The sequence below is a fragment of the Mirounga angustirostris genome, unplaced genomic scaffold (genome assembly GCF_029215605.1).
Source record: "Mirounga angustirostris isolate CCGP_5_RB_7025 unplaced genomic scaffold, mMirAng1.0.hap1 SCAF_17, whole genome shotgun sequence".
Lineage (NCBI taxonomy): Eukaryota > Metazoa > Chordata > Mammalia > Carnivora > Phocidae > Mirounga > Mirounga angustirostris.
Genome location: NW_026991725.1, coordinates 9,337,341 through 9,354,499, shown reverse-complemented (window position 1 = coordinate 9,354,499; position 17,159 = coordinate 9,337,341). Strand labels below are relative to the sequence as shown.

The 17,159-nt window shown below is 49.3% G+C and overlaps 1 protein-coding gene across 3 annotated transcripts in view; it reads right to left on the bottom strand.

The window, feature by feature from the left end:
- The window catches only part of UNC45B (unc-45 myosin chaperone B), a 30,132-nt gene extending 16,292 nt beyond the window's left edge, over positions 1–13,840 (bottom strand). Inside the window, exons 1-9 of one of the 3 annotated variants that reach the window (XM_045889379.3) lie at positions 13,708–13,840; positions 12,926–13,093; positions 12,343–12,379; positions 10,998–11,173; positions 9,409–9,498; positions 6,386–6,553; positions 5,688–5,856; positions 2,949–3,119; positions 363–534 (exon numbers count right to left, since the gene is read on the bottom strand). In XM_045889379.3, the coding sequence (XP_045745335.1) occupies positions 363–534; positions 2,949–3,119; positions 5,688–5,856; positions 6,386–6,553; positions 9,409–9,498; positions 10,998–11,173; positions 12,343–12,379; positions 12,926–13,093 (1,151 nt within the window). In that variant the 5' untranslated portion in view covers positions 13,708–13,840. Of the gene's footprint in view, positions 1–362; positions 535–2,948; positions 3,120–5,687; positions 5,857–6,385; positions 6,554–9,408; positions 9,499–10,997; positions 11,174–12,342; positions 12,380–12,925; positions 13,094–13,461; positions 13,571–13,707 lie in introns of those variants that run through there. The other 2 variants (XM_045889377.3, XM_045889380.3) reach the window with 2 other exon arrangements.
- Positions 13,841–17,159: the final 3,319 nt, after the last annotated feature.

Here is a 17,159-nt window from a genome sequence, read left to right as displayed (position 1 = left end):
TCTGCCTCATTCTCTCTGATCCGCTCACTCTGGGGAAGCCAGCTACCACACGGTAATGATACTCAAGCAACTGTGGACAGGTCCACACCAGGAGGAACGGAGGCCTCCTGTCAACAACCAGCCATTAGAGCGCGCCATCTTGGAAGCAGATCTTCCAGCCCCAGTCAAGCCTTCAGATGACGGCAGCCCAGGCCGACATGTGCCTGTAAGTTCCTGAGAGCCCCAAAGCCAGATCCAGGCAGCCTAGCCACTCCCAAACTGCTGTCATATTGTGAAAGAATGAATGGTTACTATAACTTCAAGCTGCTAAATTTGGGGGTGACATCGATAACTAACACAGAGAGTGATTCCTTGAGACTCACGTGATGTACTCCTCACAGATCTTGCGGAAGTGGTCGCGCTCTGGGTCACAGCGAAGGTCATCATAGAGCTTGTTGATGAGGATAGAGGCCAGCATGCGGGTGTTGTCGGTCAGAGGCAGGCAGGATGGCAAATCTGGAACCTGCCCCACCACCTTCAGGATCTTCCTCAGGCCTGCAGGACAGATGATGGCAGATCTGCTGGGGTCTGTCCTCACAAACACACCATCTTATTCGGTTGTCTTAACACCAGCTTCTCTCCAGTGTGCCTTTAGGCAGCACACGGCTTACCCAGAGTGAAGGACACTGGCATGGGGCCAGGAGACCCACATTCTACACCTGACTCTGCCCCTAGGTGAGCAATTCACCTCCCACTGTGGCTGGGCTTCTATTTTCACATTTACAAAATTAAGACGAGTTGATCTCAGGGGGGCTGTACAAGTGCTGACATTCTGTGGGTTGATGTGGCCTCATTTCTGTAAAATGGGAACCATACTCTACCTACAGCAGAGCGTTTGAGGACTCAGTGAGATCATGTATGGAAGCCACCTGGGGCCAATCCAGACATGTCATCATCACTCAATGAACATTTATTATTTATTTAGTAAATGCTACATTTGCTATTTGTTATTACTACCGCTTCTCCTCTCTTCTATTGAAGAATCTTCACTGTCCTATCACCCATTAGGCTAATCCAATCATTACATACCTGTTGAATAAATGAACGAATACATGAATAAATTAATTAGCACCTTTTAGGTAGCAAATACTGAAATTAAGGATGTAATCCTCTCCTCAAAATGTTCACAATGCAATAAGGAACAGTCATATAAAGATTACAATAACCTATGATAAGGACAGAAGGTGTGATATGGACAGAGTTATGACACCACAGATGGGGTAATTTGCTCCAACAAAGTTAAGAGCTGTAAGTGATTCTGAGCACTTACTATGTGCCAAGAGCTTTATACACGTTACCTCGTTTAATCCTAACAAAAACCCCCTGGTTAAAAATCATTATTCCCGTTCTTTTTACAGAGCAGAAAAACCAAGACACAGAGAAGTCAAGTAAGTTGCCCAAGATCACGCAGCCGGTAAGTGACACAGCAAGGACACCGTCCCAGCCATGCCTGACTTCAAAGCCCATGATATTAACCGTTACGTCATGCTACCTCTGGGACAACTGAAAGCTTGACTTCAGAGCCAGGTTTTAGGAGTGGCTACGAGTTGGTCTGACCTTAGCTGACGCAGGTAAGCGGGGAGGACGAGCACTCAAGGTAGATGCTGGGAGGCATGAAACTCTGGACGCTAGGAGGCAATTAAAAGTGCTCAGCAGTATGTTTTCTGTCGTGCATGCTTTACCACCCCACAGAAGCACTGGCAGGGCTGGGGAGTCATGGAAGGGGGTTGATGAACCAACCCAAACTCCCCAGCCTAGCTCTCAGAGACAGCCACTGAATGCACCTGCTCTACCAGCCACCACCTCCCCAACCTCAGCCCCCACGCTGCCCTTCCATTCCCACCCTTGCCTTGAGCATCTCATTCCTCTTCTGCTAGAACACTCTGGACCTTGTCCTCATCCATCACTGCCCCTCCCTGAACCCAAAAGCTCACTTGACGCTGGATGTTCTGATGGCTCCCCAGTGCAAGTCTCCCAGACCAGCTCATACAATGTACTCCCAGTGTACTTTTTACACTAGTAAAAAGGCAGCTTTTTACTAGTGTAACAGGATTCGTGAGTCCACATTACTTTTACCCAAGAGCTCTTTATTTTGGTGTCTCGAATAACAAATATTGCTCCCCACCTGCCCTTGCCCTTAACTGTGTGGTTGGACCTCAGTCCTAGTGAAGAGAGAAAGAGGTCTATGGTTCCCCCTTTGAAATACATGCAGAAAAGACTGGGACTGGGGAGGGGAGGGGAGGTGCTGAGGGAGAAGGTTTATAAGCTAGAGTAATCTGTTACTGTACACTTTGCTGAGACCTGTGAAAACCAAACAAGGAAGTGCAATATCAAAAGAAGATCCATTTCAAAGGCGTAAAGCTAATCTGAGCCTTTAGAACAAAGGATGATCTATGCCCTATTAAACCTGTGGAGGTCATCACAGTAGATTATAAAGCCATGGGTATGACTCCCGAACAACTAAAGTTGATTTGGGAGAGGTGTAACACCCTGGAGCTGACCAGATAGATGGGGACTATCTGCTAGAACCTCATTCCTGTGCTTTATATATAGGAGACTTGATGCCGTTTCTCCCTTCTAGAAGGCCGTGGAGTATTTTGCCAACACCAAGACTTCAGGAACATTACCCCATGGCTGGGGGAGTCCTGTTTGTCTTTGGCATGGTCCCCCGTGGTGAGGTAGTTCTGCCCAGGTGTTTTTCAGTGTGTTTGGACATTTTCTGGGTGTGTTCAGGCCCTGAATTCAGAGCTGCGCCTTGATCTGTATCTTCACCAGCTCCTGGTGGTTCCTAACTGCTAATGCCTTGTCCCAGGCAAGGGCCACACCTCTTCTGTTTTCTGCTCAGCGCCAGAGATCCTGGTGCCCACTCAAAAGGCTGGAGTGAGCCCCCGACCCTCCCGCCTCCTCACCGTTATCCACCACATAGATGGTACGTGAGTTGTCGTGAATGGCGAGGTCCTTCCTAGGAACATTCTTATTGAGCAGGTTCAGGGCCTGATCCCTGCCCTGGCCAGACACCTTCTTACTGACCAGCATGTCGAGCAGGTGGCTGGTGATCTGCTTCAGGTCCTTCTTGGTGTCTGAGGAAGGAGACGATAGGGGTAAAGAGAGAGGAGGGAGTCTCAGATCTATAGGACCAGCAATGGCAGAAGCTTCCAGAAGGACTCCGGAAATACGGAATCCACTGCTTCCTGGATGTTGGAATTTCCCAGGAGGGTATAGTATTGCCCATCTCACCCCCAAAAAGGGGAGAGAAATCCCTAGACAATACCCCCAAGTGGACCTCCAGCCACTCTACACTGCGCCCTGACTTCTACCGCAGCTCACGCGTACTTGAACAGCTCTGGTTCTTAGAAAGTTCCTTATTCCTAGGCATGACTGGCAGGGAGCCAGGGGCACTTCATGTAGCTTTTAATAAACTGATTTAACAAAATGTTTTCCAGAAAAGAAATTCATACTCCTTACAGATATCTTACTCCCTGAAGATCCAGGCATGCCGGGGGCCTGAATTCAAGCCTCAGATGGGATGCCACATCTTCCCTGCCCACTGAGGGATTAAAAGGTAAATGCTTTTTCCTGCTTTTGCCCTGTCTGACTTCTCTACATCTTAGGTAATTTTGCTCTCATTCTAAGGTTGGAGCCAAAGGCAGGCAGGGAGGCAGGCGGGCATGGGGAGAGGCAGGGAGACAGGCAGGGAGGCAGGCAAGGAGGGAAGCAGAGAGGCAGGGAAGCAAGCAGGTAGGCAATGAGGGAGGGAGGCAGGCAGGCAGGTGGAAAAGGAAAGATCTCCCAAAAATGTCATATAAATGAAGGATGAAAGTTGAGGCTATCTCTAACTGGACAAGGAAAGTCATCTGTGGACTTGATAGTTTGTTTCCAGATAAGGGTGGGTCACAAGGGTGAGAGAACTGACTTATTCTGTGAGGCTCCAGATGGCAGAACTGGGCTCAGAGGGGAATGGAAGCTACAAAGAGATGGATTTGAAATCAGTATTTAGAAGAATTCTTTAGCAGAGATGTCCAGCAGCTCTCTACTTCCCAAGGACGCTGTGGCCGCCAACAGAACCACCCCTTTCAGGGTCCGCCCCTTCCACTCTGGCCCCAGGTTGGTCATGGGACTTACAGCACTCCCAGGAGCTTAAAAGCACTTGCACGTTGGGGCTGGTTCATTGAGAATGCAGCCACCATGCTTGACAGACACCCAAGCTGCCCTCTAGAGAGGCCACAAAGAGAAAACCCAGGGTGTCCTGGCCAACATGTCCTGTTCGCCACCAGCTGTATGAGTGAGGCCATGTTGGACCCCGCAGTGGTTCTAGCGGGAAAAGAATGACTTGCTGACCATTACGACAATAAGTCAAAACCACATCAAGAACCTAGGGGGCAGCTGGGTGGCTCAGCTGGTCAAGTGTCAGCCTTCGCTCAAGTCATGATCTCAGAGTCCTGGGATCCAGCCCCTAGTGGGGCTCTCTGCTCTGCAGGGAGCCTGCTTCTCCCTCTCCCTCTGCCTGCCGTTCTCCCTGCTTGTACTCTCTCTCTCTCTGTTAAGGAAATAAATAAAATCTTAAAAAAAAAAAAAAAAAGACTGGAAAGACACATATGGCAGTGATAATAATTATCTGGAGGGGGGGTTACAGGTAAGCGTTTTTTTTTCATCTTTACATATTTCTAAAATGTTCCAAATTTTTCCAAGAAGTCTCTGTTACTTTTTTCTAGTTGTGCTAAAACATACATGAATAAAATTTATCATTTTAACCATTTTTTAAAAGATTCTATTTATTTATTTGACAGAGAGAGAGAATACAAGGAGGTGTGGGAGTGAGGGGCAGAGGGAGAGGGAGAAGCAGACTCCCCGCTGAGCAGGGAGCCCAACTGAGCCACCCAGGCGCCCCTCATTTTAACCATTTGTAAGTGTCTAGCTGAGTGGCATTAAGAACATTCACATTGTTTGCTGCCATCATCACCATCCATCTCCAGAACTTTGTTATCCTGTAAAAACCAAAACTAAACCACTCATTTCCTCTTCTCCTAGCCTCAGTGACCACCATCCTACTTTCTGTCTCCATGATTTGGACTACTCTAGATACCCCATATAAGTAGAATCAAGCAGCACTGATCTTTTTATCACTGGCTTACTGCATTCCACATAACATCCTCAAGGTTCATGCACGTTGTAGCCTGTCAGAATGTCCTTCCTCTTGAAGGCGGAATATTATTCCATTGTGTGTATAGACCACATTTTATCTATCCATTCACCCCTGCGTGGACACTTGAGTTGTCTCCACTTTTATTTTTATTTTTTTAAAGATTTTTATTTATTTATTTGACAGAGAGAGAGAGAGCACAAGCAGGGGGAGCGGCAGGCAGAGGGAGAGGAAGAAGCAGGCTCCCCTCAGAGCAGGGAACCAGGACCCTAGGATCATGACCCGAGCTGAAGGCAGATGCCTAACTGACTGAGTGACCCAGGCGCCCCACCTCCACTTTTAAGTTATTGAAAATGATGCTGCTATGCCTCTATTACTTTTATTATTAGAAAATAAATATAAAAACAAAACCAGGCCACCTCCACATACAGGGACTGAGCCGTCAGAGGAGGCAACTGACTCTCCCTGGCCCCCACCCCTTTGACAAACACGGAAGACTGCCTCCTACCTAGAACCAGGGCTTCGTCCTTGCCTCGATGTTCTCGTTTGTCCTCCCCTGACAGAGAGTCAATGATGGCCTGGAGCAGGTTGCAGACGGCCAGAGACATCTCCTCGTTCTCCACGGCCATGAGGCCACAGATTCTGTCTATCCGGACTGCATGGAGAATCACCGTGGCCTAAACCCCCAGCAAGACCCACCATCAGCTGCCTGCCCCTCTCTTCCAGCTGCCGTGCAGGTGAGGAAGTAGGGGACGACCATCCCCACCCTGCCCGTGCAGGAGGGAAATGAACCCAGGCAGCCAGTGCCTCGTGGGGCCCAAGGTCTGGGAAGACCCGTGACACAAGCCATGCCTCTTTCCAGAAGCTGAAAGCTGGGCTGTCCGACACGGGAGCCACCTGCCACCTGGGAGCCATTGAGCACGTGAGTCCGCATTGAGATGTGCTCTAAGTGTACGATACACACTGGGTTTGGGAGACTTAGTATGATAAATGCCAACCACCATAGCCTTTGCATTCAGCTCTGCCTCATAAACCACTTTCAATAACCTTATCTTTGCATAAAGGCATTTCCAGCTCGAAGGGAAATGCAGAGGATCAATCTCCGTTGAATCCAGAACCATACAATCAAGGATGGGGGGAGACACCTTAGACTTTGTATCAGGGTCTATTTATGCTGGCCGCTCCCCGCCCACATGTCACCCTCACCCTCGCTCGGTGGCCACTGCACAAGCCCGACAGGGTCCGCACGGCGGCCAGCACCAGCTCGGGCCTCTTGGTGTCCATGAGCTGCAGCAGCAGGCCCACTCCGTTGTTTTGGAAAATCATCTCAGCCCCTGCTTCTTCACGCCCTAGGACGATGAGGTTGTTGGCAGCCTGAGGGGGGAGGACACAATGAGGGTCATGGAGGAGGTGGGGGTCCCAAAGTCTTGGCCAGGGGCCGATGCAGGGGCTGGTGTAAGGACTGGATTTTCTTTTCTTTGTTTTTTTAAGATTTTATTTATTTATTTGAGAGAGAGCCAGCGAGAGAGAGAAAGAGAGAGAGCACGAGCAGGAGCAGAGGGGCAGAGAGAGAAGCAGGCTCCCCGATGAGCAGGGAGACGGATGAATGTGGGGCTCTATCCCAGGACCCCAGGATCATGACCGGAGCTGAAGGCAGATGCTCAACTGACTGAGCCACCCAGGCACCAGGACTGGATTTTCAAAACATCTTTATACTGGATTCTTTCCCTGTAATCAAACCCCTGGAGATGTAGCCTAAGAATATGATTCAAAAGAAGAAACAAAGTAACTTGCATAAAGGCAAACTGAAATAGTGTATAGCCACTGAAGTCATAAATAAAAAGATGACCCAGCAAATTGGAAAAAAAGAAAAAGAAAAACACTGGTAAGCAGAATCCAAATAGTAGGTTCACTCTGATTGCACTTACATTAAAACAAAACTGTGTATATATGCTTATGGATAAGGACTAAAAAGTTAAATTAATTAAACAAGGAGGCCCTTAGAATGAGTGGCTTTAATGCCCTAGCAGCTAATGTAAGCAAACACAAACCTAAGCCTATAATGTCTCAGAGTTAAGAAATCAAAACTTAAGGGCACCTGGGTGGCTTAGTCAGTGTCTGCCTTCTGCACGGTCATGATCCCAGGATCCTGGAATTAAGCCCCATGTCCGGCTCCCTGCTCAGCGGGGAGCCTGCTTCTCCCTCTCCCCCCTGCTCATTCTCACTCTCTCTCTCTCAAATAAATAAAATCTTTTTTAAAAATTTAAAAATTAAAAAAAGTCTAAACGTAAGAACAACTATTACAGCCAACTAGGCTTTCCCAAGTAACGTAACTGCTTTTTTTTTTTTTGAAAGATTTTATTTATTTATTTGACAGAGAGAGACACAGGGAGAGAGGGAATACAGCAGGGGGAGTGGGAGAGGGAGAAGCAGGCTTCCCGCAGAGCAGGGAGCCCAATGCGGGGCTCGATCCCAGGACCTGGAATCATGACCTGAGCCGAAGGCAGACGCTTAACGACTGAGCCACCCAGGCACCCCCCAAGTAACATAACTACTTAAGCTATAGCCAATCAAATAATCTGGTTGCTTCGTTTCCACCTCTTTTCTATAAGTCTTTCCCCCAGCTCCTGTGGGTGGAGAGCTCCTAACCACTTCCTGTTTGGTTGCTACCCCATTTGAATAGATTTTGTCCAAATAAACTCAAAATTATTAATATGCCTCGGTTTATCTTTTAACAGAAGTGAAGTGTTTGCACATGGAGAATTCTTTTCCTTTAAAATTTTCCCTTGAATATGGTTTTGGCATTTGGGGTTTGTTTGTTTATCTGTTCAGGGCAATCTGAAGTTACAGGGGTTCTCAGGAAGGTGGAAGGTGGTGGGCAGAGAGAGCAGGAGATGGGTCTTGAAAGTTCTGTGTGAGTACTGATTCTGCGATGTGCTAGCTGTGTGAACTTGGGCAAGTCATGGCACTTCTCTGGATCCCAGATTCCAAAATTAGGCAGTTGAGCTAGAAAGTTCCCCAATGTCTTCCCACTCTAAAGCCTTGAGGATACATATACCTTAAAGGGCCCCAGATCAGGAGAGGAGGCCTCAGCAGGACCTGAGAGCTGGGGTTGGGGGAAGAACTCATGAGGCAGGAGAAGGTAAGCAAACAGAGGAGTGGAATGCTGGGGAGGAGATGGGTGAAAGAATCCCAGACAAGCGCCACCAGAACCATCATCACTCTACCTTGGGCTTTGTACTTGTCCAGGTACATTTATCAATAACAACTCACTAAGTCCTCACAACAGTTTGTTATAAAAGGTATTTGCATATTATATAGACTTATTGACTAACAAAAATTCTTCAGGCATTGTCTGTCAAATTCTTATAAATACAAAACATTCAGATGTTCGGGGCGCCTGGGTGGCTCAGTCGATAAGCAGCTGCCTTCAGCTCAGGTCATGATCCCAGGGTCCTGGGATCGAGCCCTGCATCAGGCTCCCTGCTCTGCGGAGGCCTGCTTCTCCCTCTTCCACTCCCCCTGCTTGTGTTCCCTTTCTTGCTGTCAAATGAATAAATAAAATCTTTAAACAAAACAAAACAAAACAAAACAAAACATTCAGATGTTCAATTTGTTTCCTCTGAAGAAAGACCAGAAGGGAACATTAAAAAAAAAGGCAACAAATTTGGCTAAGAGGATGGTATCATGAGCAAATATTTTCATATTCAGGATGAATTTTTGCAATAATTTATAATGGAATAGAACATTATTTTAACATGCCATTTTTAACGTTCTCAGGGTGGAAACCACGGTATGGCAAGTGAGGCACTTGCCTTGGGTGCAAAATTTACAGGGACATCAAAAACCTCAGCAATCAAGATAAATAATATCTAGTGCAATATTTTAAAATATCAAAATCAATGCAATGCAACGCAAAAAAAAAATCCATGACGAACAAAATATCAAAAATTTAAATAAAGACTCCAACCCTGCCACATGACTCCTCCTCAGTCTCACTCTAGTCCTGGACTTTATAGCCAGAATTAGGGAATTTTCCAAAGTGCTTAAACTTTGGCCTATTTTTGTTCACTTCTTCCAAGAGGACGCCCTCCTCCTCCTCCCCCCCCCCCCCAAGCAGTCCGGGAGTCACTGTCCAGAGATAGGGGCCAGGCCTGCAGCGGAAGCAGTTATGGGGGTGGGTGCCCCGCGTGCGCCCTCTGCTGGCCCGCCGGTTGCCCAGCACGCACCTTCTCTAGCTTGTCAGCTTCACTGTTTTCGTCCAGGAGGATCTCGAACATCTTCTCTACCCTGGAGTCCGTGGAGAACTGCACACGGAGCTGAGGAGAGAGGAGGGAGTGGGGAAGGAGGCAGGCAGGGGTCCACATTCCAGGTGGCTCAGTAAATATTAGGGTATCTCCTCAGGGCCCCTACCCTGTCACTCATTCATTCAACAAACATTTGCTGAACAACTCTTACGTGCCAGACACTGTTGCAGATGCTGGGGGTAGAGTGGTGAACAATATCAAGTCCTTGCCCCACAAGGCTGACAGTCTAGTTAAGTTCGCTATTCCACTGGGTCATCACAAGTCTTGGAAGGCTACAGATCATCACCCCAATTTTGCAGTCTAGTTAATAATTAGCTATTATATACTTACACATGGGCTAAATCAGAACTAGGTGTCTAGGATCAGAAATCTGAAGCAGTTTTGAAGCATCTCTTCACACAAATTAAAACCGTTATGTTTGGATGTCTCATTCCTCACAGCCCCAGCCCAAACTCCTGTGCTCTGAATCTACCATAAAATGACCCAACTGAGCATCACCCCGCATTTGTCAGCTCCTTCTGTACTTCCTACTCTTTTGTTCTGCTGGTCCACAGCCCTGCCTATTTCCATCCCTGGCTCATTTCCTCCTAGGGGGGTCTCTCGTTGGCCACCTCCTCTTGGATCACTCCTCTCTTTGTTTACACAGCCGCCGAGTCTGCACTCGGGACAGTGTGCTGGTGGCATGGGGCTGCCCCAGGCACAGAGGAGTTACTGAGTCTTGGAGCAAGGAACTTAGTGATCTGTTACCCTCCTGCGCTTACAGAGGAGGAGCTGACACCCCAAGGGATCCCTGAGAAAGTTAGTACCTAAGCCAGGACTAAGATGCAGGAGTCCTCACCTCTGATCCAAGTTCTCCCCACCCCACTCCATTATCCTAGAAAAGATTTCCTGTTCCTCCTGGCTCCTGACTCTCTATCATTCAGCAATACCCTCTCCTCAATACTGTCTTTGTCCTCCTAGAAAGAGAGGAAGATCATGTTACATATATATTAAGTTACAATTTTTTTTTTTTATATCTCCACCTGAGGAAGGGAAAAATGGGGGGGGGGGATTGGACCTGAGAAACAAACAGGGTTTCAGAGGGGAGGGGGGAGGGGGGATTGGTTAGCCCAGTGATGGGTATTAAGGAGGGCACGTACTGCATGGAGCACTGGGTGTTATATGAAAACAATGGATCGTGGATCACTACATCAAAAACCAATGATGTATTGTATGGTGACTAACCTAGCATACTAAAACTAAAAAAAAAAAATCTCCACCTGAAATTTAAGAGAGCCATGTTCTGGTCCCGGCTGGTTTGCTCCCTCAAACAAGCATCTCTGATCATTCAGAGATGGGTGGATGCGTGCATCTGCTTGGCTCTTCTACGACGCCTGCCTGTGCCAGGTGTTCACTCCATCCAAGAGTGGAGAGGTAGGGTTGGACCTCCCCTGGTGGCCGGCTTCCCTAACTTGTCCCTACTAGGAGTGGGGGGGAGCCGGCCAAGGCTTGCGGGAAGGAGTCGAGCTCACCTTCTCTTGGATGCTGGTGTTGAGCCTCCTCAGCGTGTCCTGGAAGTTTTGGTTTCGTGGCTCGAGGGTGGCACAGCGCTGCACGTCCTTGAAGGCCTGGTCCAGCTTCCCCAGGTGCTCCAGTGCCTGGCATCGCCGATACAGAGCCTTGATGTCCGAGGAGTTGATGTCAATAGCTAACGAAGGAGACAGGGCCGCCTCAGGGGCCTGGGCTGCAGACTACCGTCCTCCCTTCCCTGCCACTGTCCCCAGTTGCAGGGCTTCTGTGTCTTCAGTGGAGATTATCCACCCATGTGGACTATCTGGCCCAAGGTTCCCCTTTGTCAGGGACGCAGTAAGAATCATAGTCTCAAGGTCAGAAGGGAGCTTAAGGGCCATCTCATCTAGCGCCTGATGCTTCAGTCTCTTCTACGTCGTGATCCCAGCCAAGTGCTCATCCAACGGGTACTTGCATACCTCCAGCAGTGGGGAGCTCCCTCCTTCTCAAGGCAGCCAAGCAGCTCCATCAAGAAAGCCCTTCCCTCTTCCTACCTGAAATACATCTCCCTGTGAGTTTGCCCTTTTGTCCTAAGTTCAGCCCTGGAACCCCTGAGTTGAAATCCAATCCTTCCTCCTCGTGACAGCCTTTTAGGTATTTGAAGGCAACTCTCCATCCCACCTGGGAATTGCCTTCCCTGAGCTAAATATTGCCACATCCCTCAACTGCTCGTCAGAGGTTGTATTTCCAGGCCCAGCTCCAGCTGCTTCCCTCCCTTCTGAACTCACTTCAGACTCTCTCTCTTCCTCCTAAAAGAATAGTAATCAGATCAGAACACAACACCTGCAGCCAAGAGAAGTCTTCCCATTTTGATGATGCACTTAAGCCAGCATGACTGAAGTTTAAGCCTAAATTGAAGCTAAAGTTAAGTTTAAAGGTTTTTGTTGTTGTTGTTGTTGTTGATTTTAATGTTCATTTCTCCCTGGTCCCTGTGGACTGGGCTATTGCCTCCCTCCTCCCCTCAGGGAGCCCGATCCCACAGAGTGAACTGGGTGATGCCCTGGTCCTGGGGCCGCAGGAGGACCATACCCTAATTTACAACAGAGGAGGTTGTGCATTACCATGACATAAGGATTTTCGGAAACATCTTTTAACAAAAGTATCTCCCTTGACCTATGATTTAACATATAATGAGAGTTGCAAAAATGCAAAAATTTAGGGATGGCCTCTCTGGACATCTGAAGTCCGCCTACAATGCCTAGGATGACATTTACACGATCTGTAATTCCTTCAATTGATAAAGAGCCTCTTAGACAAAACAGGGATGCTGGGGGGGGAGGGGGCGGAGTTTGGGGGAGGGGCGCTCACCTCTAGAGGCATCTGAAGCTGCCTGAACGTAGCTCTCCTGAGAAAGGGGGAAGAAGGAGCCAGGGTTAAGGTGGGCCCAACGCGGAGGCAGCCAGAGAGGGTTTGCTGGGGAGTTGCTGGCTGTCGGGGGCCCAAGGGCGGGCCCCTCGTTCGCTGGGCATGGAGGAGTGGATGAGCTCTGGCATTAGGCAATCTTGGGTCTGAATCTGGGCTCTGCTGCTAATTACCTGGGAGATCTTGGCAGGTTATGGAGCCTTCTGAGCCCTGAGTTTGTCATCTGCGATATGGGCACGAAACAGTAGCTAACTGGGCTGTTAGTAAGATGCCTCGAAATAACATTTAAAAACCCCTGGCGTGATGCCAGTGCCCATTAGGTTGACTCCCAACTGGAGGAATTTCTGTCTCCGGGAGGAGTGGGTCAGGCAGTGGGTCTAGGAAAGCAGTGGGAGGTGCCCTGCTCCAACCTGAGGGGTCTGGGAGAGAGGGCTGGAACAATGGACAATGCCCATCAGGCTGGGGGGCTGCCTCCACACCCCTGCCTCCCAGCCCTGGCCCTCAGCCTCCCGCCCTGCCCACTCCAGACCGTTTTTAGGCCACAGGCTGCCCGGTTCCGATAGAGCGTGGCCAGCAGCGCCTTATCCTTGGTCAGCTTCAGGGCCTGGCTATAGCTTTTCGTTGCCGCCTTGTAGTCCTGGAGCTGGAAATGCCTGTTCCCTTCCTCCTTCAGCTGCACTGCTTCGGCCTCCGCCATCTGTCGGGACAGGAGCAGCTCCGTCTGGCCGGCCCCTGACTCCAGACCCGGAGCTGGACTCCTGGCCTGAGGTCTGGAGCTCCACGGTCTCCTCCGACCAGGATGGAAGGTGAGGGTTCTGCCTGGAAAGGACCCACCCCCATCCCCCTCAAATCCATCCCCCCCGGGAGGACTTGATAGCATTTGCTTGGAGAATAGCATGGTTGAGGGAGTCTCAGAGTCCCTGTGCCTCCCTCTCCGTCCCTCCCAGCAGAACAGGTGAAGCCACCCCACACGCCAAAGGCCTGAATTCTCACTGCAAGCCTTACAAGTTCTTCTCTGTCCCCCTTCTCCCTCCCCAGTCTGGGGCACCCCCCAGGGGGGCTCACTTGCTTAGAGGACAGTGCTCCTGGTCTGTCGTCCTGTGACGCTGCTCTGCTGAGCTCCCTCGTGAACCCCCGGACACCAAGCCTTAGTCTGTCCCCTCCCCCACTCAAGAGGCTTCATCGCCCCTGCCAGGGGCTCCAGACCATATTTGGCCACAGGGGCAGGTGCCCCTGGAGTCTGTCATTGATACTCAGGGCCCTCCCCTCCCCAGACTGGACAGTCATTACCATGTGGGAGCACTGACTAACCTCTGCCCCAGCGTCCCGTTCAGGGGCCGTCCTGGACTCAGGCACTCACGCCACAAAGAGTGAGAGAAAGATCCAGAAAGGAGAAGACCCCCTCCCTAGGCACAGCTATAATGCCCCTTGTCCCTGTCCATCCCAGATAAACAACCTCCTCTCCCTCCCCCCAACCACTGCTATTTTGGGAGCAGAGTGACAGCTGAGGGGCTGGCAGACTTAGACAGAGCAGCTGCCCAGGTCCAGGACCAACTGGAGACTTCCAGAAATGCCCTTCTGGAGGGCGGAGGGATGGAAGGGGGGAGGAGAGTTCCTTCCCCTCTTCCACTTGCCCCCAAGTCCCTTAACCCCTCCGGCACTCATTGCTGAAAAGGTCCTTCCTTTTCAGGACAGAGAGGCTTGCAAACTCGGTTAAGTGCAAGTGAGTGCTTCGTTTCAGTGTGCACGCCTTCTCCTGCATCCACCATCTGTATGGAGTGGAGGCATTCAGTCTACCTCTCCCAGAAGACTGAGAGCTCCCGGACGATGGGCTCTGCATATCTCGCACTAGACTACAGTCTTCTCCTTGAACAGAGCTGGGTCAGTCTAGGAATTCCCTGAGCCCAAGGACTGTACCCCCACCCCCAATCCACCTCAGAACTCTCCTGGTAAGCTGAGTCTCGGAAGGGGATCTTCCTGGGACAAAAACTGTTTTCACTACCAGAGCAGGTCTCCCCTGGGGCAGGACTTGTTTCTCCCCATCTGACTGAGGGTTCCTGAGACGAATTTTTGAGTCTGTTCCTACTTGGACTTAGAACTCTCTCGCCTTCCAGTGTCTCCAAACCTGGGTCATGAGCTCCCTCCCGGGGGGCAAGAACAAAGGACAGCATCTCATGCAGTTTGGCTGTCACCCCCCCCAACCCCTCAGCCTGGCACAGAGCCGGTCAGAGTCAGTGCCCAATGCGGGTCTCCTCAATGAATGAATGGATAAATGAATAGTGTCTCCGTGCTGATGCTTTGCTTCACTTACCACTATTTTGGCCCCTCTCCACATATATCCTCAAGCCTACCTGACCAGGGCAGAGAAGTGCACTGAAGAAAAACATAGGTGGGTCACCCACACTGGATTCTGCTCCTCGCTCTGTAACCTTGGACACAGCTATGATCTAGGAAATTTCTACTACGCCTCTGGACCCAAGGCTCAGCCCTGATGCATATTTGTCTGATGCATGTTTGTTGACTGAATAAATACATGAATGAATGTAGGGAGGGATTCCCTGCCATCACGGTGTCCTAAACCCTGAGCCCCTTTATGGGGCAAGCTCTCTGTAGCAACGATAAAGGATCCTGCCACTGGCAGAAAACTCAAGTTCTCTGACTTTAGGTCCAAGGGATCTTAGATTCAAATCCTGATTCAGGGGCACCTGGGTGGCTCAGTTGGTTAAGCATCTGCCTTTGGCTCGGGTCATGATCCTGGGGTCCTGGGATCAGGCCCCACTTCGGGTTCCCTGCTCAGCGGGGAGCCTGCTTCTCCCTCTCCCTCTGCCTGCCACTCTCCCAGCTTGTGCGCACTCTCTCTCTTTCTCTCTGTGTCAAATAAATAAATAAAATCTTAGAAAACAAAACAATACAAAAAAAAAAAAATCCTGATTCAGTAATTCACACCCCAACCAATTCTTAAGCATCTACTATGTACCAGGAAGTGTGAATGACAGTGGAAGCCAAGACCACTTGTGAGGACAAAAATTTGTGTCTATTTTGTTCACTTACATATTTCAAGTGGCTATCTAAGCGTGTACACAAGGGCTCAACAATATCTATTGAATGAATGGATGAAATCATTCCATGATCTGTGATTTCTAAATACAAAGAATACCAGGATATTTTGAAAAAACACATAATGGGGAAACAAAATTGTTTCAGAGAAGGTTTCCTGAGTAAATGATTACATGAGTTAATACATGCAGAGTTCCTAGAACAATGTCTGGCAGAGACATTTGCTGAACGAATGCATGCATATTTCAGGCAAGACCTGAAGAATGAGGAATTGTTCCTGTCTTCGTCTGCTTGGGCTGCTGTAAGAAAACACCACAGGCGGAATGGCTGGAATAAGTGAAATTTTTGAAAAATAAGCGTATTTTTTCACAGTTCTGGAGTCTAGAAGTTTAAGATAAAGGTACCATCAACATTAGTTTCTGGTGAGGCTTCTCTTCCTGGCTTGTAGATGGCCACATTTTCACTGTCTTCACATGGCCTCTTTTCTGTGTGAGGAGGAGGCATGGGGCAGAGAGAGAGGGGGAAAGAGAGAGAGCGGGAGAGATGTAAGAGATATCTCTTATAGGGACACCAATCCTATCGGACTAGGGCTCCACTCTTATGACCTCATTTAGTCTTTATTACTCCCATATAGGCTCTATCTCCAAATACAGCGACCCTGGGGGTTAGGGCTTCAACCTACGAATTTGGGGAGGGGGGGATACAATTCAATCCATAAGAGTTCCAGACAAAGAAATCTGCAAGTACAAAGGCACTGATGCAAGAAGGTTCATGCCTTGGAAGAACTAAGAAAAAGCCAGAAGAATTCGATCTTAAAGAGAGAGGAGTGGCTGAACAGGTAAGTAAGGTTGAGTGGAGCATCATAAGGAGTTTGACCTTTGTCCTGCTTATAATGGGAGCCACTGTAGAGTTTTAGGGTGGACAGTGACATACCTGATCTTTTGTTTGAAAACATCACCCTGGTTGCAGTGTGGAGGATGCTCAGGAAGATGCAAGAGTGGAAACAGGGAGGCGAGTGAAGAGGCTGTTGTATGCAATCACGGTGACTCAGGCCAGAGTGTGAGAGAGGAGATGGGGAGACAGATTCGGGACAGGTTAAGGAGGCCATATTGACAGAACTTGAGACCCCTGGGATGTGGGCAGAGCTCCAAGGAAGATCCCAGGTTTCTGGTAAAAGCCCTCATGTTAGCCGGTCTCTGCCCCAGCTCCTCATCTGTAATGTGGGGCCAGAAGGGTTTTTGTGAGGATTAAATGAGTCACATGGGTAAAGCACTTGGAACAACGCCTAACACGTTGCTATCATTCCCATCATAGTTGCTATTGCTTTGCAGTGTTGAAAACTGTAGACACTTTTTGCTTTTGCACTCAAGAATTATGAATTGATCTGATCCATTTTAAAAAATAATAACTTCCGCCTTCAGGCCAACAAGCTCTGGTTTTGTAAGCCGCCCCTGCAAGGCTGCTGCTGCCCAGAACCAAGCCAATTCAGTCTTCCGCCATCTCCTGTCTCTGGGGAAAATCAATAAACCGATCAGAGCCTCGATTTCCCCATCTATGAAGTGGGGCAAGAATCCCTGTTCTACAGAGACAAAAGGCCGTTCGCATCCTGAACGGCACTGGGAGGGACTGAATGGGCGACGGCCACCTGTTCCAGGAGGGGGGTATCAGAGGCGCCCACCGCCACGCCGGGAGGCGCACGGCGTGAC